Raw genomic sequence first — 24,483 nt, forward strand, 5'->3', positions numbered from 1 at the left:
GTCAACCAACCATTACTAAAACTTGTATTCCATTTTTTTTTATCAATATTTTTTTCAAAAAAAAAATTGCTTCTTCGAAGGGAGGCGCGTGTGTGCCCACACACACACACACACAAAAACAAATGGTTAGTATGGCAACTATTCATGGAAAGGGTGTTGTAGGGTGCTAATTTTTTAAATTCCATTTGAAAGGTATTTAAAGGGTTACCTTTCCTATTGACAATGGTTGTCCCAAACTTTATCTCTTTTCAAAATATTTTCCTTTATTTTATCCTTTTGAAACTAAAATAAAGTGGTTAGTCTGTTTTCTAAACCAAATAAGTTAGAGAACCATTAGCTTGATTGTCTATGCTTACTTGATTTTCAGATGATCACTGAACATGTTGGCAATCATAAATTAAAAGTCATCCAAGTCTGGTGTTGACAATGATCTTATGTGGTGAAGTAGGTGTTGCTCATGGAATAAGTGTATATGAGTACTAATACCTTCATTTCACATAATCGTACTTTCAAATCTAACTCTAGTTTGATAAACCATGATTATTGATTCTTTGACCTTAGGTTTTAATTTAGAATACCAATTTACCAGTAGTGATTAATTTGGCGATCTAATGCACTTAGGATAAAATATGTTAGTAACGACTCCATGAATACTTATTTACCCTTTTCTCACCCCATTACATGACTTTTCATCTTGAGTTTGCCATTCAAGTCAAGATGGTTCGACAATGACCTCTAATAGGTGGTGATCATCCATCACATTGCAACATTATGCAGTAGATTATGATTCTTCTATCAATGTATATAAAAAAAGAAAGTTATTACAACTTGAATTGCTTGTTAATTAAATGACGGAAGGAAAAGGAATTTATGATTCTATTTTTGTTCTTGTGCATTTTCAATTTGAATTATGAATCTCGTTATGAACCAAATATTTTTTTGAGGGTGAAAATGATTGGAAATTGGATAGATATTCTATTTGCTCAGATTTTGAATTATAAAAACTTTACTGTTAAGAACTACAAAGCTTATAGTTTTCAGTCATCAACTGTATGTGTGTAGGAAACAATATTAATAGTCCAAAAATTATTAGTGGTTATTAGTGGTACTAAACATTTATCTTTCATGTATTAAATGAGAATTTACCCCTTATTTTTAATTTTTCACAATGAAACAACAAATTTTCTAGCTCTTTCTTTTATGCCTTTTTGCTTGCAAAATGATAATCATTTATATGTGAAAATAATTGTCTAGTGCTATGGTTATTTTTTTTAACAGTGCAATAGAGCTTTATATATATATATATATTTGTGTGTGTGTGTATAATATTTTAATTTATTTTCTTTCGTGAAAGAATATATATATATATATATATATGTGTGTGTGTGTGTGTGTGTGTGTGTATAATATTTTAATTTATTTTCTTTCGTGAAAGAACCCGTTCCCTAATTTTGTTTGTTTTTTTTTTTTTTTTCTCTTCTCTTTTTTTATGCATATGGGGTCCTTCTATCTTCTATCAATTCTTTATCCATTCCCACCCCTCCTAACATTCAAACCTAAAATCTCCAACAAGAAAGTCCAATACTATAACTATGGAAATGCTCCCAAAGTCTCTGGTAGGGTAAGGATTTTGTCTTGAAAAAGAATAAGAAAGAAATCCATTTTCACTATATTTTTCTCTATGTCAATTACTATTAAAAAGAAATTCTATTTTTAAAAATTTTAAAAATAATTTAAATTTTGTTCATTAATTTGCAAATAACTTTAAAATCTGTTTTTATTATTGATGGGTCCATATCCTAATTAAAGCATAAATTATGGTAGCAAATATTCAAGTGTTTTGATCACCTGTGAATTTCTCTCCACAAAATTAGGAGAGATTTTTGGGCATGATTTCCAGCAAATTTTGGGTGATCATTTGAGTAATTGTGCATGATTATGGCAGCCTCCATGCATATAAATAGGCTTGTGTTGTGAATGAAAATATGTCAGCAAAAAACGAGTTGAGAGAAGTGAGCTAGTGTAGGCAGAGAAAATTGAGAGAGTTGAAAGAGTTTTGAGTGAGAAATTTGTCTCCTCCTCCTCCTCCTCCTCTATATTTTCTTGAGCTCTTCCTCTATTTTCGGTGATGAGGACATGTGTCTTATATGCCTGCTTCCTTTCGTCTAGCTTTTTCACCGAGTAAAACATCATTGACCAATGAAATGCATTGTAAGTTTGCCTCCAGGAGCTGAATTTCCTAGGGATACTACCAGTGTCTCCCAACTGCCAGGTAGAGAACTAAGCAATAATAAGGCTTCAACTTCATCATCAAGCTTTAACTCTACATTGGCGAGCTGGTTCACAAGGTTTTGTAACTCACTGGTTTGCTCGACTACGGAGGTTCCGCTTTGTAGCTTCATGCTTGTTACTTATCTCATGAGGAGGATTTTATTTCTAACCCTCTGATACATGTCTTCCAACTTTTTTCAGATGGCATAGGCTTAGGTCTCTTGGGCAACATGATGAAATACATTGTCATCTATCTATTGTCTAATATAACCAATAGTTTTCTTATTCATTTTATCCCAATTTTTTTAGAAATTGACTCAAAACTTTTATCTTCATCTTCTAATGGATTTTCCAAATCCTTGCAATTCAAGAAATCCTCCATCCTCGGTTTCCATAGAATAAAATTTGATGCCGTCAATTTGATCATGGTTCCAAATCATGAATCCTCTATGAAATGGACTTAAGTTTTTGGTTCTTACTTGCTCAAACAATATAATCGGAGTGAAATCACATGAAACCAACTGCACGGTTGTGTTCAAAACAACCCAAAACCTGAGGAACAAGTCTGACTTGATAAAAAACATACCTGAAATGAGCTAACTCAACCCAAAAACCCGTTCTGGAGGGAGTTGACTTAGTAACGGAATATTCCCTGGCCGCTATGACAACATCTATGCTGACATGGCACCGATGAAGTGGCAATGATGGGGCCCACAACTGACGTGACAATGGACCCGGCGATGACGTGGCAAGAGGTGATGTTGCACCTTCGTCTCGACATGAACTACACGATGGTATGAGCAAATTGAGGAAAAACTTGTCGGAAACCTCCCAACACTGCTCTGATACCACTTGTTAATCACGAAAGAGCCCATAGGTGGGCTTAATACACATGAGCAAGCACCAATTTGACCCAAAAGTTTAAGCTTATCAGATTTTGGGTCCAATCATGTATATAAGCACCTATTATCTACTCAATTTTTTCAATGTGAGACAAACTCATAAGTGAAATTCTCAACAATTATATCTAATACTTAATTTGTGAAGAAACAAAATTAGTTATAGAGTCACAAATATAGAAAAGCTACATTTATGATAATCACCAGCCTACCGAAAATGGTTTGATTTACTTCCAATTATAAGAGTAGAAAAGTAAACATCATTATTGTTCCTAATTTATAAATTCTCTTTTGCATGATGTCGGATGACGTTTAAAAAAAATATATAGTATACAAATTGTTTTCCATTTCCAATCAATGGCAAACAGTTAAACTAATAAAATTCTGTTTATTTCAAGTAATTTATAGATGAATTTCCTTTTTAGATTGTAGCTTATAGTGTTCATGATTTTGAAGACTTTAATTAAATATCATTTTCCTTCAATTTTTCTTTGCGTTCCATTTGGGCTGCCACCCTATGATTGGCTAGCTTGTTAGAAAATCCAGGAGAAATTTGGTTTGATGTCCAAAGAAGAAAATTCTTCGTGGAAGGATGATATGATTTGCACTTTGCCTTATGCTGATGCTGCGGTTTTGTAGGTCTTTTGAAATATAAAGTATTTGGTTTGCTTGGTTTCCTTTCCAAGCAGGAATTGTCTTTCCCAAAAGTTTAATTGGTTATTCAAAAATCAATTTTGACTTCAAAATTTGCATTGCACCTTTTTCTTTTTTAATAACCTACAACTTTTGCCCAAACAGCCTATCCATTGATACATCATAAATAATTTATCAGCCAAATCAAAAGTGCTAAATATACCTAAAACCTTAGAATCTTCAAAGCCTAAATTCATCTTACCACTGGAGTAAATTCAAGTGGATTGCACCTTCGAAATTCCAATTAAGCTTTTTTCAATGTTTAGAATTTGATTTGATCCTCCAGAGAAGACTTTTCTCCTTGAGATGTCACACCAAATTGTTCCTGTATTTTCTGCCAAGCCAATCATAGCTGGGAACCTAAATGGTATTCAAAGCAGAGTCTTATAGAAAACGATATTTAATTAAGGTCTTCAAAATCATTAACGCCGTCCCAATGTATGAAGGAAACTAAATGCTTACCTAGAAGTTTTCTAGTCCGATCTACCATATACCTAATAGGCTCATTTATCGTCAATAGCACCCCCATCGTAATGTCAATATTTATGATATTTGACTTTTATTTATGTTTCCTTTTCCAATACAAACTATCTTTTGAATATATTTATAGTCAACTCCTTCTTCTTTTTTTACTGTTAGTTTTGGTGTAACCCCAAGAGGGGGTGAATTGGGTATTTAAAATTTATCGTTTAGGTCTACTGATTTTAATAACAGTATAACACAGCTTAGGGTCAATCAATGCAATTTAAAAATAAACATACATGTACAGAAAAGTACGGTGCGGAAAAGTAAACAATACACGCAATATATTATTAGGGTTCGGCCAATACTACCTACATCCCCGCCTTGGCCACACCAGTACAAAGATTCCACTACTGCTTACTTAACAGGTGAAGCAGCACCGATTACAACCAGGTCAATTCAAGCGACTGACCTCAACTAACACACCTTACTAGGATGGCGCATCTAACTTTTCTAACTGGGTCTAAACTAGTCCAGAACTATTCAACAGGGCTAATCTCTCTCTTTATGCCCATGCCTAAAATACAACAAATGATATGAAATTTTTTGTATATGGAAATATGCTTCTTCACAAGTAGATATGTACACCAATATAGCTCAAGCAATATTGCAAATACGAATGATATGTAAATATGCTCAGTGCTCTAATGTGTGCTAAACACTCAAATAAGTATAGATTATCAGTCCATATCTAAAGTGAATCAAAGGAAGATTTAAAACACAATATGTGAATAACACAAGATCATATCAGGGTTTCAAATATGCTAAGCAAGTTGATTCAAACAAACTAACCAGGATATTTCAATATACAAAGTACAATGGAGTGTTTGAAAACTAGCTTTTGAAAAGGATTTTGCGCACAAAAATATAGGTTTGAGTATCTTACAACGACAATGCAAAAACCATAACCCTCAAAGTCTTCTCACACACGATTTATCAAATGAAATCGGTGGAAGAACTTTAATGCTAAACTCTCAAGAAAAATCAATCAAGTAATAATGCAAGTGAGAGTTCTAGCTAGCAAGATTAAGCATAATAACTTTAGAGATACTCACAGCACTTAAAAAGATCAAAGAGAGTGTAGTATGTGAGTGTTTGGAAGTAGTATGGGCTAATATAGGGTTTTGGATGTTGAAAGAATTTTGTCCTAATCAAGTTTGCTAATTCTTTGCTAATTATGACTCAAGTAGTGTACGATGTCACTTCTCTTATTTTTGTCTAGTGTATGATAAATGATAGATATGTATGAGAGTCACCCTCATTGTTTGAGGCATGTGAGTTTAACACCCATACTACTTGAATTGTGCTTCCTTTGTGATGACCTTAGTTGGGTCAAGGGTTGTCATGCCATAAGACTTGACGATAGAATTAGAAATTTGAGTGTTGCCATGGTTGAGGATGAGTATGGCTAGACAAGACTTGGTGTAGCCTTGTCACTGCACAAGTGTGACTTCATCACACTTTAGGTAGATTAAGGCAAGGGTGGTTGCTTGTGTCCTTGGGCATCTTCAGCACTGTGACAATTGGTATTAAAGTGGAATTATCTATTAAGAATTGAAATGAGATTAATATTATGGGCATGAACTCTATTATTAAAGGGGACTTGCGAAATAGCCTTAAGATCCGGTTGAAGTGCATACGAATAACAAAAAAATGATCAGATCATGCAATCCCTAATTACGTGATTAGGATTATACCTGCGAGATCTGTCTAGTTTGATACCAAATCTACAAGTACGAAAACGAGTTATAGAAGACGACTAGGAATCTTCTAGTGTATTCCTTGAACACGCCTTGCTCCCGAGAGAGTGGGCTCGTAAGCGACTGCTAGGGTTTTCTTCTCTCATGAAAACGTTTGCGTTTATAAGAGTTTTTTCTGTCTCTCCTAACTGCTGAATGGAGCGCGTGTATATAGGCTACAAAAGGGACCTCTGGGCAAATATGATTAGGGTTTCCCACATAATTAAGAATTCCTAATTCAACCTGAATTCATCCTTAATTACATTAATTATAATTCATACCACTAAAGAATTATAATTGCACTCCATATCATATTCAAAATTAAATTTCGAGCTCCTATTATTAAATGTTTATTTATCTCCTCACGTAAAGATTACAGATATCCGTCTATTAAATTAAATTACTGACAATTTATTTAATTGACATATTAATTTCCTGATACCTTCCACTTAACTTATTTGATGTGCCGGATTCAAAATCCACCTGCAAGGTTTGATACAATCAAAACTTATAAGCTTCCTCAAGGGGGTATCATCAATCCTGATATCGAGACGTGGATTTCATCAATAATTAGTGTTCACCATACACATAATGTCATCGCCCAACTCACTAAGTACTTTGACCCATAAAGAATCTCACTCTTCTATGAATCAAAGTAATAAACACTATATGCACGTGTCCAATAATCATATCAGGATTAAGAGCATAAGCACTCATAATAACCATGAGGTATTAATTGTTTTATACAGTCAGTATAAAAACAATTATCCCAAGACGGTCCTGTTCAATACACATAAAGTGTACTAGCACAAGGAGTTAGAACTGTATCATTTCCAATAGTTTAGATAGACCCATTAAAACCTTGTGTTACAGTCCTACCAATGGTGTGTCCAATTTCATTTAATACTGTGAACAATAAACTTATATTTTATAAGAACTGATGATCTAATTTTCTATGTATAAGTCGTACTTTACACACTAGATCACCTATTATATAGAATAAAAGAAACACATGCATAATTATTAAATAAATAATGTCAAGCAAACATTGCTTACTAAGATTTTCATTAAAATGGAATAACTCAAGTTATTAATAAATACTAAAACCAATTACACATGACTATCAAAAGTACTAGCTGGTAAGCTCAATGTAAACAAGTATGCCAAGTTGCTTGCCAATGCAATCCTGATCACCATTACATCACCTCTCTGCACAATATCTTGTATCAGGTGATACTTGCGCTCGATGTGTTTTACCCTCTTGTGAGTCCTGGGTTCCTTTGAGTTAGCAACCGCCCCGCTATTATCACAGTAAAGTGTAATAGGCGATTGTACCGAAGACACCACTCCTAAATCCAATAAAAAGTTCTTGAGCCAAACGGCCTCCACATATTCGGCCTTCATAGTGGAATCAACAACACATGATTGCTTGATACTCCTCCAACTAATGGCTCCACCTCCCTGTTAGAGATTTATTCTAAAAGACATGCTTTATTTAATCGATTTTAGTATTTATTAATAACTTCAATTATTTCATTTTAATGAGAATTTTTGTGAGCAATGTTTTCCTGACATTATTTATTTAATGATTATACATGTGTGTCTTTTATTCTATATAGTAGGTAATCTAGTGTGTAGAATACAACTTATACACAGAAGATTAGATCATCAGTTCTTATATAATATAAGTTTATTGTTCATAGTTTTAAATGAAATTGGACACACCGTTGGTAGGATTCTAACACAAGATTTTAATAGGTTTGTCTTGATTATTGGGAATTATACATTTCCAATTCCTTGTACTAGTACACTTTGTGTATATTGAACACGATCATCTTGGGATAATTGTTTTTATACTGACTATATAAAACAATTAATACCTCATGGTTATTATGAGTGCTTATGCTCTTAATCTTGATATGATTATTGGACACATGCATATAGTGTTTGTTACTTTGATTCACAAGAGTGAGATTCTTTATGGGTCAAAGTACTTAGTGAGTTGGGTGATGACATTATGTGTATGATGAACATTAATTATTGATAGAATTCACGTTCCAGTATCGGGATAGATGATACCCCCTTGAGGAAACTTATAAGTTTTAATTGTGTCAAACCCTGCAGGTGGATTTTGAATCCGGAACATCAAATAAGTTAAGTGTAAGGTCTTATGGAATTAATATGTTAATTAATTAAATTGTCAGTAATTTAATTTAATAGACGAGTATTTTTAATCTTTACATGGGGTAATAAATAAGTATTTAATAATAGGAACTCGAAATTTAATTTCGAATAAAACAGGGAGTGCAATTATAATTCTTTACAGGTATGAATTATAATTAACTTAATTAACGATGAATTCGAGTTGGATTAAGAATTCTTAATTAAGTGGGAAGTTCAAGTCATATTTGTCTAGAGGTCCCTGCTGTAACCTATATATACACGTGTTCCATTCAGCAGCTAAGGGAGACGAGCAAACTTTCATAGAGGCTGACGTTTTCGTGAGAGAAGAAAACCCTAGCAGCGTCTTACGAGCCCACTCTCTCAGGAGCAAGGCATGTTCAAGGTATACAATAGAAGATTCCTTGTCGTCTTGAAAAACTCGTTTTCGTACTTGCAGATTCAAGATCAAACCAGAAAGATCTCGTTGGTATAATCTTAATCACGTAATTAGGGATTGCATGATTTGATTAATTTTTTTTTTTTTGGTTATCCGTATGCACTACTAAAACTAATTACATAAAACATGTCTTTCAGTATAAATCCCTAACAATTATGGGAATTTAATATATGATACTGAGTTGGGGAGGGAATAATCTACCTTTGAGTGGGTGTTGGTCACTCTCTCCCCTCTTGTCATATCTCATTGTTGTTGAAAAGGTGGAAGTTTGTCTTTCGGTAGAATGTCTTATCAAAATCTACCTTTTGGTTGGCACTTGAGCTTAGATATCTACTCACTAAGACTTTTGTGGTGTCCTTGTTCCATAAGCAAAGGTGATATTCTTAGATCTAATAATTGATTATGAGGAGACATATTCTCCTATAATGGATGAAATTACTTTCAGATTCTTAATTGGGCTAACAGTCGGTGAATGACTAACCATGTGTCTTATGGATGTAGTAACAACATACCAATGTGGATCGTTGGATAATGAAATTTATATGAAAATCCATGAAGGATTTAAATTTCTTGAAGCAAAATCCAGAAGTTTATATTTAATTAACTCCAACATTCTTTATATGGATTAAAACAATCTGGATGCATGTGTTAAAATCAATTATGTGAGTACCTTGAGAAAGAAGGTTTCATAAATGATCCAATTTGTCCGTGCATTTTTATTAAAAGATCAGAATTCAGATTTACTATAATTGCTACTTATGTTGATGGTTTGAATTTAGTTGGGACTCCCGAAGAGCTCATTAAACCTGCTAATTATTTAATGGCGGAATTTGAGATGAAAGATTTAAGAAAGACAAATTATTGTCTTGACCTATAGATTGAACATGTAAATGATAGAATTCTTGTTCATCAATTTAAATATACCGAAAAGGTACTAAGACAATTCTATATGGACAAAGTTCATATATTGAGATCTCCAATGATGGTGCGATCACTTAATGTTAAGAAGGATCTATTTTGACCTCATTATGAGGGGGGAAATTGCATAGTCCCGAAGTACCATATTTAGGTGTCATCGGCTCCTTTATATATCTGGTCAATTATACAAGATCCAACATTACATTTGATATAAATCTACTAGTAAAATATAACTCTGCTCCTACTCAGCGATACTAGAATGGAATTAAGTACATTTTATGCTATTTGTGATGAAGGTATATCTGATTTGGGTCTATTCTACTTATTTGATTCCAAATCTCAACTAGTAGGATATACAGATGTTGGATATTTATTTGATCCTCATAATGCTAAATCTCAAACTGGATATGTATTTCTTTACGGAAAAACTGTTATATCTTGAAAATCAGTAAAACAAACGATTACAACAACATTCTTCAATCATTCTGAAATACTAGTTATCCATGAAACTAGTAGAGAATGCGTGTGGTTCAGATAAATGAATTCTTATATCCAAACAAATTTTGGTCTTCAATTAATTAAGAATATTCAAACAGTTTTATATGAAGACAACGCTATATGTATAGTTCAACAAAGAGGAAGATATATAAAGGGTGACAGAACAAAACATATCTCTAAAAAATTCTTCTATGCACATGAAAACTCTAAAAGAATTGTGATATAGATGTTTAACAGATCCAATCAAGTGATAATCTAATAAATTTGTTCACAAAAACTTTACCTACACATTCAAGAAATTGGTTCATCTCATCGGAATGAGACATCTTAAAAATCTTAACAGAAAGAGTTAATATTTGTGTGACATCTAAGAGGGAGTGTTATGAAAAATATGAATTTCATCCCATCTTCCGCCACTTTGATTTTTCCACCCCAATAAATGCTTTGTTATCTATATTGTCCTATAAAAGAGCATCATATCCCTCACATTTATATACACATATTATTGTTAGTATACACACTTACATGCTTAAAATAAGTCGGGTATATAGAAAGAAGAGGAGAGATAAAGAGAATAGAAACATATTGTACAAGGTCAGAGATATTTTATATAAGGGTCGGTTTCAAATAATTTTGTAATTCTTTTCGAGATAGTAAAAGTTTTTATCTCATCCGTCCGTACAGTAGGCATAACTGAGCCATATAAATTTTTATCTCATCTCTATTTATTTTCTCAAATTTTTTATAATAAAAGGTAGATATTACCTAACTTTTTTTCTTTTTAAATAAAATAACTCAAAGGAAAGTGGGCATGTCACACAAACTAATGGAACCAGCAAACGAAAAGCATCACAATTGGCCCTCGGAAAGCACCTAGAAATTTCTCAAGGACTTTCTTACCCAACAAGGTAAAAACACAAACAAGAAAGATGCCACACAGTCCATTGAAATTCTGAAAAATAACAAAAGCAAATACTTTATTGCAATTTTTTTAGAATAACGCTAATGCTTTTACGACGCAAAAAGAATAAACGTATACGGCTCTTACGCGGAACTGCCCGACCCGAAAACTTGTGCGGATGTCTATTGCAACAGTTTGTTTTTACAGCTGATAGCGTCCCGCTAGCGTTTAAGTGGCTTCTTCTCTTACCTTCAATTCCATACAAGGCAGTCCTAGACTCCTAAACCCTGCGAATCTCTCCGCCAAAACCACCAACTCCAAAGCGCCGTGGAATCTGAGTTTCTTGTCACAGATAAAACTAAAATCCTAAGAATAAGAAGGAAAGAAGAGGAAACTACAGAATACCGAGAGAGAATGCCGGGCGATCGGAGGATTGGTGTGGCGATGGATTTCTCGGCCAGCAGCAAGAACGCTCTCAAATGGGCTATCGGTAACTTAGCCGACAAGGGCGATACTCTCTACATCATCCATGTCCAACACAACTCCCTCGATGAGTCTCGTAGCCGCCTCTGGTCCGCCTCTGGATCTCGTAAGCTCCTCTCTCTCTCTCTCTCTCTCTCTCTCTCTCTCTCTCTCTCTCTCTCTCACACACACACACACACACACACACACGCACGCACGCACATCTGTGTAATTTCTGATTTGATCTGGTCTGATCCTATCCAATCTGATCTGGGCGGTGAGCGCAGCTCTTATTCCACTGGCGGAGTTCAGGGAGCCGGAGGTGATGAAAAAGTATGGCGTGGTAACCGATATCGAAGTTCTGGATACGCTCGACACTGCTTCCAGACAGAAGGAGGTTTTTCAATTTTGGCCCCCATTTCATTTGTGATGCTTTCCCTTTTAACATTCCCTCTCGTGTTCTATTCTTACTTCGATTACTGAACATTTGAGGGGATTTTGTTCTTTTTCCATGGTTGTTTGGGGCTAAATCGGCTCGTGGTGGTAGGTGACAATCGTCAGTAAGCTTTACTGGGGAGATGCGAGGGAGAAGCTCTGTGAAGCCATTGAAGATCTGAAGCTGGACTCACTGGTTATGGGAAGCAGAGGGCTCGGCACCATCCAGAGGTACACACATCTGCATCAATTTCTCTTCTCTATATCTAACTTTGTCTTTCTCTATTAATCGATTTTATAGTTTCTGACTGCACAGTAGTGATTTCTGATTTTCCACATCCATGGAATTGTTTTGTTTTTGGGTGGGTGTAGGATACTCTTGGGAAGTGTGACTAATTATGTGATGACACATGCACCATGCCCTGTTACCATCGTCAAGGATCCAAGCTTCCCCAACAAGCACTGATCTGAAAGTACTAGTATCGACATCGCATGTGTTTCATTCTATGTTTCTCTATTGTTCTAAGTCTTGACATGAAGAAACAATGTTTTTTTTTGCTCTCCTATAGGCTTATGCTATGAATGGTTTATCAATATCGTATCAGAGCATTATTGATGTAATGGTCTTACATTAGAGCATACCAATCCTCTGGTTGGGGGGGTGGAGGTGTGCGGTGGAAGATTTGAGTCATGGACTCATGGGGCTCCCATCTAAAAAACCATCAGAGCCATAAAAAATGTCAGCCTGGTTCGAAGTATTTGGTGTCATGCCTTTCAAGTCTCAAATCTTGAATCACTTTTTCTTTTTTCAAAATTCCAAAACACAATTCAAATTTATTTTTGTTATTTTTATTTCTATTTTTTCTCTTCGATCTTTCCAAACGACTTGAACGAATGTGATTCCCAAAGTCAAATTACCAAGATTTCATGTCATAGTGATCTAACAAATTGTACACTGGCTGTCAGTTACCTACCGCAACCCTCTTCCTTAACCCGAACTTGGGATCGGCTGTGTTTGAAAAAATTAGGACATTAAGTGCATCACAGGCGGAGTTAAATTATCGAAATTTCATGTCCATTCTATTAATTAAATGCAAAAAACATATGTGTGCTTGAAAATTAGTTGCACCTATTCTATTCTTGTGTCATGTGAAAAAACATTTATAAAATGCATTGGGGGCTATTTAATTTAATTTAAGTTATTGTAAATTGTACTTATTCTATGTTGGCACTTTAATCCTATGTTTGGATAGCATTAAGATTTGGAGTTGTAATGGATTTAAATAAAATATAATATAAAATTATATTGAAATTTGTTCAAATTTATTTAAATTCAAATTAAATGTTCGAAATTTATGCTCTCAAATACTATCTTAATTTTAAAATTCAATAAATTTGCATAATACGTTTCTTTTTTGTTACTTTTTGTTTTTTTCAATAAACATTTGAGGATATTGTTTTTGTCTATTTTATCTTGTTTTTCTTATTTAATGAGTTTTCAACTATTGTGGATTGTGGTTATAGCTGAAAAGTAAATTTTCTAGTGTACAGTGAATTCTTTAATATTTAGATTCACTTTTGTAGATTGAATGGTTGTGGTTACCATTTTTGAAGTTGAAATAAAATTTGGGAATTTTTTTTAAAACATCCCTAAAATTTTTAATGTTTTGTAATGAAAAAAATCTCCAAAGGTGCTTTCATCATGTTTCAACCTTTATATATAACAAGATGTTCTCGACATAAAGGATGGTGTTTAATTATTAGATAATTTTACTATCTTTTTTATTTTCTTTTTGTTAGGTGGTTTAGAGTCTTCTTAATCCTAAAAGTTAGTTCAGACTACTAATATCTTCCACAGCCGATGTGAGATAACCCTAACAATCTCTTCCTCACACATCGGGCTCCAAATAGTAGTACTACGTACTCGGCATCCCGGGGAGAATGTTGAACCATGACTCTGATACCAGTGTGTCTAGGACCTTCTCAACCCCAAAAGATAGCTCATGGGATAAAACTTTCTCTCACACTTATTAACTGACCACCAACCCATTCCACAACCGATATTGAATAACTCTAACACTTTTACTGTGCATTTTTTAGTTTTTTTTTTTTAATCTCCTCCTAATGATAATTAGAGCTTTACATGCATTGTTAATTGTTGGATGATTCATAACATTTACTATTGTTCATGAAATTTTTTGGGACTTGAAGATAAAAATTTAATGGTGATTTAAGCATAATATAAAGATAATTTTTTGTTTAAGAATGAACTCACATTCAATTAAATTCAATGAAGTTTTCAGCTCTTATTTAAGTTTTTAAAATACAATTAAACACATTATTAGTTTTCCGATCTTTGTCTTATACATGTGTTTTTATTTAAAAATTTTTAATAATCATACCAAATGACCCTGAACTCTTAGGCTAAAATATTTTTTAATAGGTCTCATTAATTAAAAAACTGCTTGTGAAATTCTGTAGTTTATATGTTTCAATGTATAAACCATCAATTATAAGCTTGGTTGCCATGTCCCTCAAAACTTTGATGAAATCCATATTTTGCCCTTGAAGTGTGTTGCATAGTGGAGAGTTGTGAAGCCAATGTTTAGCAGCAAGGGGCTATGATGGCCTAATGAGTAATGACCAAGCCCACTTGCACCAAGCTCCTACTTTTGTTGGCTCACTTGGTGGTTTGAATCCCAACACTAGCTCGAGGTGGACATAGGGTGCCTTTAAAACTTAAAAATATTCGAAAAAAAAAAATAAAATAGTTTTTTTTTTTAATTGTCAAAGAAAATGAAAAACAAGATAAAATATAAAATAATTTACACATCATTAATATTTGATATTTATTAGAAAGGAGATCCAAGAGTCCGAGACTTAAAGGAAACTAGGGGTCTCAAACACTTTTAAACTTAATGAATTTGAAGATGCCATTCACCTTGGATTGGCTCCCATAAGTGGCTTACACTTGGTTCAAGGATTGGTTCCTATTAGTAGCATATGCTTGGTCGATCTAGTGGAGGTAGTCCTTTAGTGTTGTTAGCTAAGACCAAAGGGAGGACTTGTTCCTTCAAGCAGTCGTGTCTAAAAGGTGTTACTCCACAAATGTGGGGACCTTGTAGTAACATAGGATGTACTTCATGAAGGGGGGGGGGGGGGAGAGGAGCATTTTGAAAAAAGGACCTAGGATGAACTACCCCTTTTCTTTGGTCAAGAAGGCATGATTTTATATCTCAAGGTTCCTCCCTATGAATTTGACCACTAGCTCTTGAGGGTTTATCCCTCGTCTAGGACTATATCAGTGGATTGAGGCTCCTTTCTTGGTGGGAGCAAAATCCCCAGAGTTATTAAAGATAGAGTTTTTGCCTTTGGAAGCCATAAATGCAGTAAGGGGCAACAAAAAATGAGCAAATTGAAAAAATAAATGGTAAAAAGAGGAAATCAAAGGGTCCAATGCAAGTAGAGTGGTAAAGAGGAGATCTTTCAATTAAACAAAGGAAGGAGATACAAAAAGCTCAAGACTATTTGTTAGTGGCAGTAAGGGAGATGAAAAGAAGAAGATAGGAATAAGAAATGTACATAAATTTGAAGAGTTCAAAGTTTTTGAGGGTTAAGGAGGGGGGGGGGGGGGGGAAGCAACCTTAATGTTTGATTCCTTGAGAAAAACAAAAGACATGATCTCCAAAAGCATGAAAGCATGGAACTTGCAATTTGTTTGCAAGAAAGGAGTAAGCAAATAATACTCTCTGGTTTTGAAAAGATTTTTCAAGCAAAAATATATGAGAGTATGAAGTATAGACTTGAAGATATGAAAAACGTGCAATGTAGGCTGAGGAAAAATTAGAGAGAATTGTTGTCTAATTATATTGCTAATCATGTACTAATCTGGACAAATGAGTGGTATATATAAAATTCCATTAATTTTAGACCCTTAGGGATACAGAGGGAATTTTTGAAAATTTTAATTAATAATTAACCCCTATTTAGAGCGATTTATTTGGGTTAAAAATATGGCAACCTGAGAGTTTCGGTCGACCGTATTTATGCATGAGTTTTTATGTAAAGTGCTGATCCCTAGGGTCGGTCTATGGTCATTATGAGCTATCCATTCGCATCATGCATGCATTGCATTATTACAGACCAAAATATAAAAACAACTGCAATTACAATAGAAAGTGTATGTCTTCTTCAGTCTTGCTCTTTAATTCCATGGAATGCGCCAGATTTATGTGAGCTTTAAATTCCTGCTTGCTTCCATTTTCTGGTATCTTATGTCTGTGTTGAAATGAAAACATGTTTACGCACTAAGTGCACACATAAGACACTGATGGTTTGTTAGCATCAAAATAGAGATTAGACTCAAAAAGTCAACACATGGCGTCCCGGTATCCATTGTTTTAGATCGAGATCGATGGTTCACCTCTTGGTTCTGGAAGAGTTTCTAAGACGCCTTGGGATCTAAACTCACTTTCAGTACTGTGTTTCACCCATAGACTGATGGACAGTCTGAGAGGACCATTCAGATTCTAGAGGATATGCTGTGGGCGTGTGCGTTGGATTTTGGGGATGGTTGGATTCGATATCTACCACTAGTTGAGTTTGCGTATAATAATAGTTATCAGACCAGTATTGATATGGCAACGTATGAAGCTTTGTATGGTCGCCGGTGTCGATCTCCATTGTACTAGGATGAGGTAGGCGAGCGACAGATGTTGGGGCCAGAACTTGTGTAGCGGACCTCTGAGAAGGTCAAACTTATCAAAGAAAGGATTAAAATAGCATAAAGTTGGTAGAAGAGCTACACAGACACTCGCCGACGAGAGCTAGAGTTTGATGTAGGTAATATAATATTCTTTAGGATTGCTCCGATGAAAGGGGTGATGAGGTTTGGAAAGAAGGGTAAGTTGAGCCCTAGTTACATTGGGTCATTCGAGATTCTGAAAAGGATAGGTCCAGTTGCCTATCGAGTGGCGTTACCCCTAGCTTTGTCTAGGGCTCATGATGTTTTTATTGAGGAAGTATGTCCTAGATCCTTCGCACGTGGTAAGTTATGAATTCTTGGAAGTTGTAGATACCCTATCCTACGAGGAGGTACCAGTTCAAATTTTGGATCGAAAATACAGGAGCTGGGTACTAAGGAAATACCATTAGTGAAAGTGCTGTGGCAGAATCACGCAGTTGAGGAGGCTTCTTGGGAGTTGGAAGAAGAAATGCGATGAAAATATCCACAGCTATTCAACAGGATCCGGCGTTAGATAGTTAAGTGAACAAGTCAAGTAAGTGGTTAATTTGAATATAACGGTATTTTGTGCAGGTTGTGTTAAAGTATGTTTGTTTAGTTATCGGTTTGTTTATGGTTTTAGTATATGGATAGTCTTTGGGAGAGTTTTGTATAGATATTGTAATCTCCTATGACCTTGTATGTAACCACGATATTCCTCGGCTATAAGTGAGGAAATCTAATAAATTAGGGACGGGGCCGCTATGTGGGTGGCTACTGACTCTTCTGTAGAGATGAATCGTTAGTTAAGGATGAGACTGGTAATTGTTAGCAAATTTCGAGAACAAAAATTTTTATAGGGGGGAGATTGTAGGAACCCGAACCTAGAAAAGAAAAGAAAATAAATAAAAGAAGAGAGAAATAAGGGAAAAGAAAAGAAAAAGAGGAAATTGGTTTGGTAAGACCCCAAACCGTCGATGGTTTCACTGAGCTTAGGAAAATCGTCGATGGCTACAGTCAACTGAGGGCATTGACCTACCAAACTATTGATGGTTTTGTAAATACAAGGAAAACCGTATGGTTTTCCTGCGGACTGACTTACTTAAGAGCTAAGCAACACATTTTATTTCATAACTTAAAATCCTTTCTCTCTCTCTCTCTCTCTCTTCAAAGTGACTTTTGGGACTCTCTCTCTCTCTCTCTCTCTCTCTCTCTCTCTCTCTCTCTCTCTTCCAGTAAAATCCTTTTAATCACCCTAATGGGCTTCAAGCACATACGCTCTCCTTCTTTTTTATTTTTTATTTTTTTTATTTTTATTTTTTATTATTACTTATGTGGGTTGGACCCAACCGTAATCACCTATTAAATGACTTGAGGGTGAAAAAATATTTAATTTTCTTGCTTTAACATGATTTCAAAGCTTTGCTTTTATAGGATGTTTACTGGAAAATCAATATTTTCAAATACAATGGAGATATTTCAATCAAGGACTTCAAGTATTTTCAAGAATCATTAAAATATTTTCTGAATCAAATTTTAAGATTTTTTTAATGAACTATAAATGATTTGATTTCTCTCTTGAGAATTTATAGATAGCTTACATCGGTAAATTCAATCATATCAACTAAAAAGCCAAAATATCTATTTCATTAAAATAGAATCAAGGGATTGATTACATTCCCTAAGGTTTTTAAATTTTAGGTGACGTTTGTTTTTTCACAAATTCATGGCAGTGTGTTTGATAAAAACATAAAAGAGAAAAGAAAAGAGAGAAGGCATAAGTTGCTGAGGTCAGCATCTTTTACACTAAATTGAAGGAGTCCAAACGACGATAGATATATAAATTAAATTAAAGATGGACAGAAGCAGGATGAGTGCGTGCTGCTCCCTTTATTTTATTGGGTACACAACTATACATAAAAGAGTAGATAAGACATAGCCAACGAGAGGAGCAGTCACAATTTCCCCACCAGCTTTCCTGGCCCTTCCATTTTTGCATCAAGGCAGTGTATAAGCTGCAGTCACCAATAATCCGGAATTAGGGGCCCAGAGGGGAACTGGATAATATGAAGTCAATTATCAAGCCAATAAATTTAAATTCATATTCAATTTAATTAAATTTTTTTACATATACTTGATTGGCACTCAACTAATTGAAAATTTATTTTATTAACAAAATAAAATCTGAGGGGGTTCTTTGATAGGTTTTGAAAATACAGGAGATGGAGTGTCATTTTCAAAAAACTCAGGAAGTGTTATTAGATTTTATCCAAAGAATTACTATGACTTTTTCTTAGCAGTACCTTTAATTTTTGGGATAGAGCGTTTATTTGTGCTCCTAGTGGAGTAAGAGGAAGTTAGATAAAACTAAGTGTTAAGTTTTGAACAATGAATTCAAATATGATTTTGTGAATCGATTTTAAATTGAACTTGGAGTAATGGCTAAATCTAAAATTTGAATTGTTTTAACAATTTGGTATATATATAATATTTGAATATAGTTAATGTTTTGAATTTAACAAAAAGAAGTAATATTTTATTGCCATATTTGTAATTAATAATTTATTTTTTAGGAAAATAAATTTTATTATTTTGATCTCTTGATTAATGAGTTTTTTATTAATTTTATTTTATATAAGGTATAAAATTGAGAACGAGACATCTAAATCAGAATCAGACATGTTTCCATGTCTAATTGGTCTACTTATTCAATGAACCAATTCAAACATTATCTTTATTGAAAAATCATTTAGATCAAACAAACATTCCCTAAATTCCCTACACCACTCAAAATTAAGGCAAGTGGCAAGGATAAAGCCAATTTTATTTTGGATGGGCCAATATGACTGTATAATTTAATTTGTAAATGCAATCAATTATGTGTATAGGTGATCACAATTAATAATAGTTGAGATAAAATATAAAATAATAATCCAATGCATGCATGAAAATTAGCATAGAGTGACAATATCCAATGTGATTAGATGAGATAAAAATAAAGTACTAAAAGGAAGGATTTGTTGGGTAAACTATTAAAATAAATAAATAAATGAAAAATTAAAAGATTTATATTATATTTCCATACTCATGCATGCATAAGATGTTCTTATTTACTTAAAAAAAAATTAAAATTCATCTTAGTTGCTACATTGCACGATCAATAGTTATTTGCGCAATAACAATTGGTATCAGAGCTATTGGTTACAATGACTTGGATTTCTTTAGAAAATTTCGACACCGTCAAGTTCGATGGATCGGATAATTTCAGACTATGATAGAGGAGGGTTAAGGATTTGTTAGTGCATCAGGTTATGGTGAAGGCGTTATACGGAAGGCAGCTGAAAGGCATGGACAACATGAGTTGGAAAGAATTGGAAGCGAAAGCTGTGGCAACTATCAAGTTTTGTCTGACTGATGACATGATGTATCACGTCATGGATGAGGAATCGTCGGTGTAAGTTTGGCTGAAACTGGGAAGTTGATATATGTTCAAGTCGTTAACGAACAAGTTTTATCTTAAGCATAAACTGTATGGGCTTAAGATGTCAGAGGGTTCATACTTGAACTAGCATATCACTGTGTTCAATCAAATCATCAATGATTTGAAGCGAGTTGATGTGATGTTCGAAGATGAAGACAAGGTGTTGATGTTACTGAGTTCCCGACCTGCGTCTCCTATGTATGAAAATTTTGTTACAACTCTGATGCGGGGAAAGGAAACTCTCGAGTTGGAGAAGATCACAAGTGCTCTTTTAGGTGTTGATTAGAGGAAAAAAGTCAGCGATGAGAATCTACAAGGTGAAGGGCTTGTGGTAAGGGTTAACTAGGAACGTCGGAAAGGCAAGTTACAGAGCGGATCGAGTAACAATAAATCTCCATCCAATTCCAGGAAGAGGAAGGACATACAGTGTCTCAAATGTGGGAAAAAGGGCACATAAAATAATATTATCCAAAGAAGAAGAAGGGGAATGCATAGAATAAATAGGGTCCATCAAAATCGGTGAATGTAGTTGAAGAAGGCTTAGAGAGCGGTAACGGGGATATGCTTTTTGTTTCATTCGGTTTGGATCAAGTAAGGGATTCTTAGATTCTAGATTCGGCATGCTCTTATCACTTAAAACCCAATAAAAATTGGTTTAACACCTACAAGTTAGTAAATTCAGGTTCTATTATGATGGGTAACGATGCATCATGCAAAGTTTTTGGAATAAAGAATATCATAATTCAAATGTTTGATGGTGTTGTTACAACGTTGTGTGATGTTAGGCATATAACAGATTTACTAAAGAATCCGATTTCATTAGACACTTTAGATTATAATGGGTTTAATTACAAGTTTGCAAGTCAAGTAATGAAGGTGAGTAAAGGTAACTTAATAGTGATGAAGGGAAATAAATTAGTAGGAAATATCTATACACTGCTAGGTATAGTACCATAGTTGAAGGTGGAGCTATAGCTACTGATTCTGAGTCAGATTGTACTATCTTGTCGCATATGCGGTTAGGGAATATAGGTGAGTGTGGGATGATAGAGCTTCATAAGAGAAATCTTTTGAAGGGTGTCAAAACATGTAAGTTGAATTTTTACAGGTATATATTGTGTTCGTGGGAAACAGGATAGGGTGCAGTTCAAGAAAGCCACACATAAGACGAAGGGAATTCTTGACTATGTTCATAAAGATGTTTGGGGACCGGTAAGGGTATCATCATGGGGTCGACATACACATTTCATGAGTTTTATTGATGATTACTCACGAAAGGTCTATGTGTACTTCATGTGGCACAAGTCAGAAACATTTGCCAAGTTCAAGTTGTGGAAAACTGAAGTGGAAAACCAGACTGGGAGGAAGATTAAATGCCTTAAGTTCAACAATGATACTGAGTACATAGATTCAAAGTTCATGGAGTTGTGCAAGCAGCATGACACTAAGAGACATTTCATAGTATGCAAGACACCACAACATAATGGCGTGGTGGAAATAATGAGCCGAATAATAGTTGAAAGAGTTTGGTGTCTCATGTTCAATGCAGAGCTTGCAAAGAACTTCTAGGTAGAATCTGTGATTATGGTGCGTTTCTTGATTAACTGATCACTAAGGGTAGCACCAGATGGGAAAGTAGCAGAGGAGGCGTGGACAGGTACATAGCACGATAGACTACTCTGGTTTGAGAGTGTTTGAATGTCTAGCCTACGTGCACGTTTCTATTGAGAAGAGATTGAAACTTGATGCAAAGTCTTGGCATTGTTTCTTTTTGTGGTATTAGAAAGGGGTGAAAGTTTTGAAGTTGTAGGATCTGAAGGCAAACAAGGTGGTGATCAGCAGAGATGTGATTTTTGATGAGAATGTCATATTGCAGCGTACCCAAGAAGAATAGAAAGAGATGCCAGAAAACTATAACAACAATGAACAAGTGTGTAGGTGGAGCTAGAGACTTATGATAGAGATTACAATGTTCAGAATGCAGGAAGTCCAATCTCAGGAGACCAGCAGCATCACAATATAGCTATACAGGCCCAAATGCACTATCAGGCCACCCCCCAAGTATGGTTTTGATGATCTGGTTTCTTATGAACTTATTACTAGTAGTGAGGATCCTACTACTTTTCAAAAGGCAGTGCACAACTAAGAGAGGAGTAGATGGATGGGTGCTATGGTGGAAAAGATGGAGTCTTTGCATAAGAACCAGACATGAGAGTTGGTGGAACTTCCAAAGAGGAAGAGAATGATAGGATGCAAATGGGTGTACAGGAAGAAAGTGGCGGTCACCAAAAAAGAAGGAGAAAATTGGTCCATATGCTAATAATGGGCACCACTCATGAGGCTAAAAAATGTCCATCTAACGAGTACTACTCATGAGACAACAAAAGAAAATTAGCCCATCTAATAAGCACTGCTTATGAGGCCCAAACATGTCCATCTGGTGAGCACTACTTAAAAAGAAACGAGAGATGGATACTCCTTGGTAAAGTATAGGCCTATCTTATGAGCACCGCTTATGAGCCAACAAGAAACGAGTAATGTACGACAAAGTATTTGCAATGTACTCTCAAACTAGAAAGGTAATTCTAAGACTCGAGAATTTTTTTTTTTTGTGGGGGGGGGGGGGGGGGGAGAACTAATATAACCTAAAAGAGATCCTGACATTAAACTCGACATTAACTCATATAAGATCAAAAAATAAGAAAAGCATTAAAAGATCAATGTAAAGGAGGTAATATCCATTAATTAAAGCAAGGGATTAGCACAACAATATAAAAATTAGAGAGACACATTTAATATAATTACTTGTATTGTGCTCCCTTCATTAAAATTATATTATTCAAATAATTAATTTGATTGTAGTATATAACATGATTTTAATAAAGGGGATACAATACCTATGCCACCTAGTTTTGTTTCGTTTTTGAGTTACAGAATATGAGGATATACGTGTAATAAAGTCCTGTATGAACCTCTTTAAAAAAATTAATAATTAAGTAACTAAGCAAGCTAAAGGTAGCGTAAAAGTAATGAAGAAGGATGTAAATAAATAAATCTCACATCCGCATTTGTAACCCACGGGACGATCCGCAATGTTGCAGCGCTTGGGGATGGTGATGAAGATGGCAGGCTTCATCCCTGAGTTCTTGGCGACATCAGACATCATGACAGCGCAAAGGCAGGATGGGTTGCGGCTGATGGCCCTCGCCAGCTCGCAGCACTTGGCAGGAACAATGACGTTCTCATCTTGTGCAGCCCCAGCACATGGCGCCAGCTTTACTGCCTCCTTGTTTGGATCAGATTTTCCGCACTCTCCCGCTGCTTCTGCCCTCTCCACCCCCGCTATAATCCCCACCACCACGACCATCACTCCCAACATGCACATCACCTTCAATGAACCCCTCTCCATTTTTCAATACTCTCTCCCTCCTTCCCTCTCTCTCTCTCTCTCTCTCTCTCTCTCTCTCTCTCTCTCTCTCTCTCTCTCTCTGTGATGCTGTGCAGATGTTGTATCTCCCAACGGCGGCGTTTTATAGGGGAGAGTAAGGTGGTGGGGATGGTGCTTCAATTTTGTTGGGCCTGAAACCCACTGAGGACTAATGGGGCGTGGCGCGCACTTCATTAATTGAAGAAGAAGATGCCTTGCATTTTTGTTATTGCTGCTCGCACTGAAGGAGTAATGTTTGAGCGTGCAGATTAATTAGGTGCCTCTGCGGCAGTCGTCTCAACGACAGTGGTTAAGCAATTTCATGCAAGATCCTGGTTATTCAACCACCACACCCACGCTCTCCACCACCGACTGCCGTCTGGGTGCTCACTTTGAACTTAAATTAGCCACGTACGCCTTTTCTTTCCCATCATCTATTAATTTTCTGGCGGAAATGTTAGCCTTCCCGGGGTAGTGCATGCCTCGGAGCCATGATAGCCACACGGCTGGATACCTCTCAAGGGCACCATTCCACGTTAGGATTACTAGGGGTTTGTTTGGAATTTTAAAATTAGGGCACCCTTCGATTGATCTTCGATCGACTGACGCCAGGTTTTTGGGCGTACTTGGAAAGACCTTAAGTTCCAACACATATGTACAAATAAGTCCCTAACATCACTTATTATATCAAAGGAATCAATTCAGGCAAAAATGGTTAATTTGAAAATCTTGAGAGGGTTCGGACGACCGAACCCAAGCTGTGTAAAACAGTTCGAGCGACCAAACCCACGCCGTGTAAAACGACTCGGACGACCGAACATGTCAACATGTTGACTTTGTGTTTGGGCACTCGAACCACTTTTGAGCATATCTCTCTCGGGCAGCCGAACCTGT

General features: G+C 35.4%; 2 protein-coding genes across 2 annotated transcripts; one reads left to right on the top strand and one right to left on the bottom strand.

Moving 5' to 3' along the window:
• The first annotated feature begins 11,098 nt into the window (after positions 1-11,098).
• Positions 11,099-12,552, top strand: LOC131167709 (universal stress protein PHOS32). The gene is made up of 4 exons (XM_058126548.1): positions 11,099-11,650; positions 11,811-11,920; positions 12,071-12,189; positions 12,331-12,552. The coding sequence occupies exons 1-4, from the start codon at positions 11,476-11,478 to the stop codon at positions 12,422-12,424; spliced, it is 498 nt and encodes a 165-aa protein (XP_057982531.1). The 5' UTR covers positions 11,099-11,475; the 3' UTR covers positions 12,425-12,552.
• A 5,902-nt stretch (positions 12,553-18,454) lies between these two features.
• Positions 18,455-23,667, bottom strand: LOC131168443 (uncharacterized). The gene is made up of 2 exons (XM_058127872.1): positions 23,223-23,667; positions 18,455-18,696 (listed from the first exon to the last, which is right to left on the bottom strand). The coding sequence occupies exons 1-2, from the start codon at positions 23,569-23,571 to the stop codon at positions 18,680-18,682; spliced, it is 366 nt and encodes a 121-aa protein (XP_057983855.1). The 5' UTR covers positions 23,572-23,667; the 3' UTR covers positions 18,455-18,679.
• Positions 23,668-24,483: the final 816 nt, after the last annotated feature.

The sequence above is a fragment of the Malania oleifera genome, chromosome 11, assembly GCF_029873635.1.
Source record: "Malania oleifera isolate guangnan ecotype guangnan chromosome 11, ASM2987363v1, whole genome shotgun sequence".
NCBI lineage: Eukaryota > Viridiplantae > Streptophyta > Magnoliopsida > Santalales > Ximeniaceae > Malania > Malania oleifera.

Excerpts from the sequence above, each read along its gene's own strand:
- LOC131167709 (XM_058126548.1), top strand. The coding sequence starts at position 11,476 with ATGCCGGGCGATCGGAGGATTGGTGTGGCGATGGATTTCTCGGCCAGC. Across the intron at positions 11,921-12,070 it reads CTGCTTCCAGACAGAAGGAG|GTGACAATCGTCAGTAAGCT; the intron begins GTTTTTCAATTT and ends TCGTGGTGGTAG. Across the intron at positions 12,190-12,330 it reads GGGCTCGGCACCATCCAGAG|GATACTCTTGGGAAGTGTGA; the intron begins GTACACACATCT and ends GGGTGGGTGTAG.
- LOC131168443 (XM_058127872.1), bottom strand. The coding sequence starts at position 23,571 with ATGGAGAGGGGTTCATTGAAGGTGATGTGCATGTTGGGAGTGATGGTC.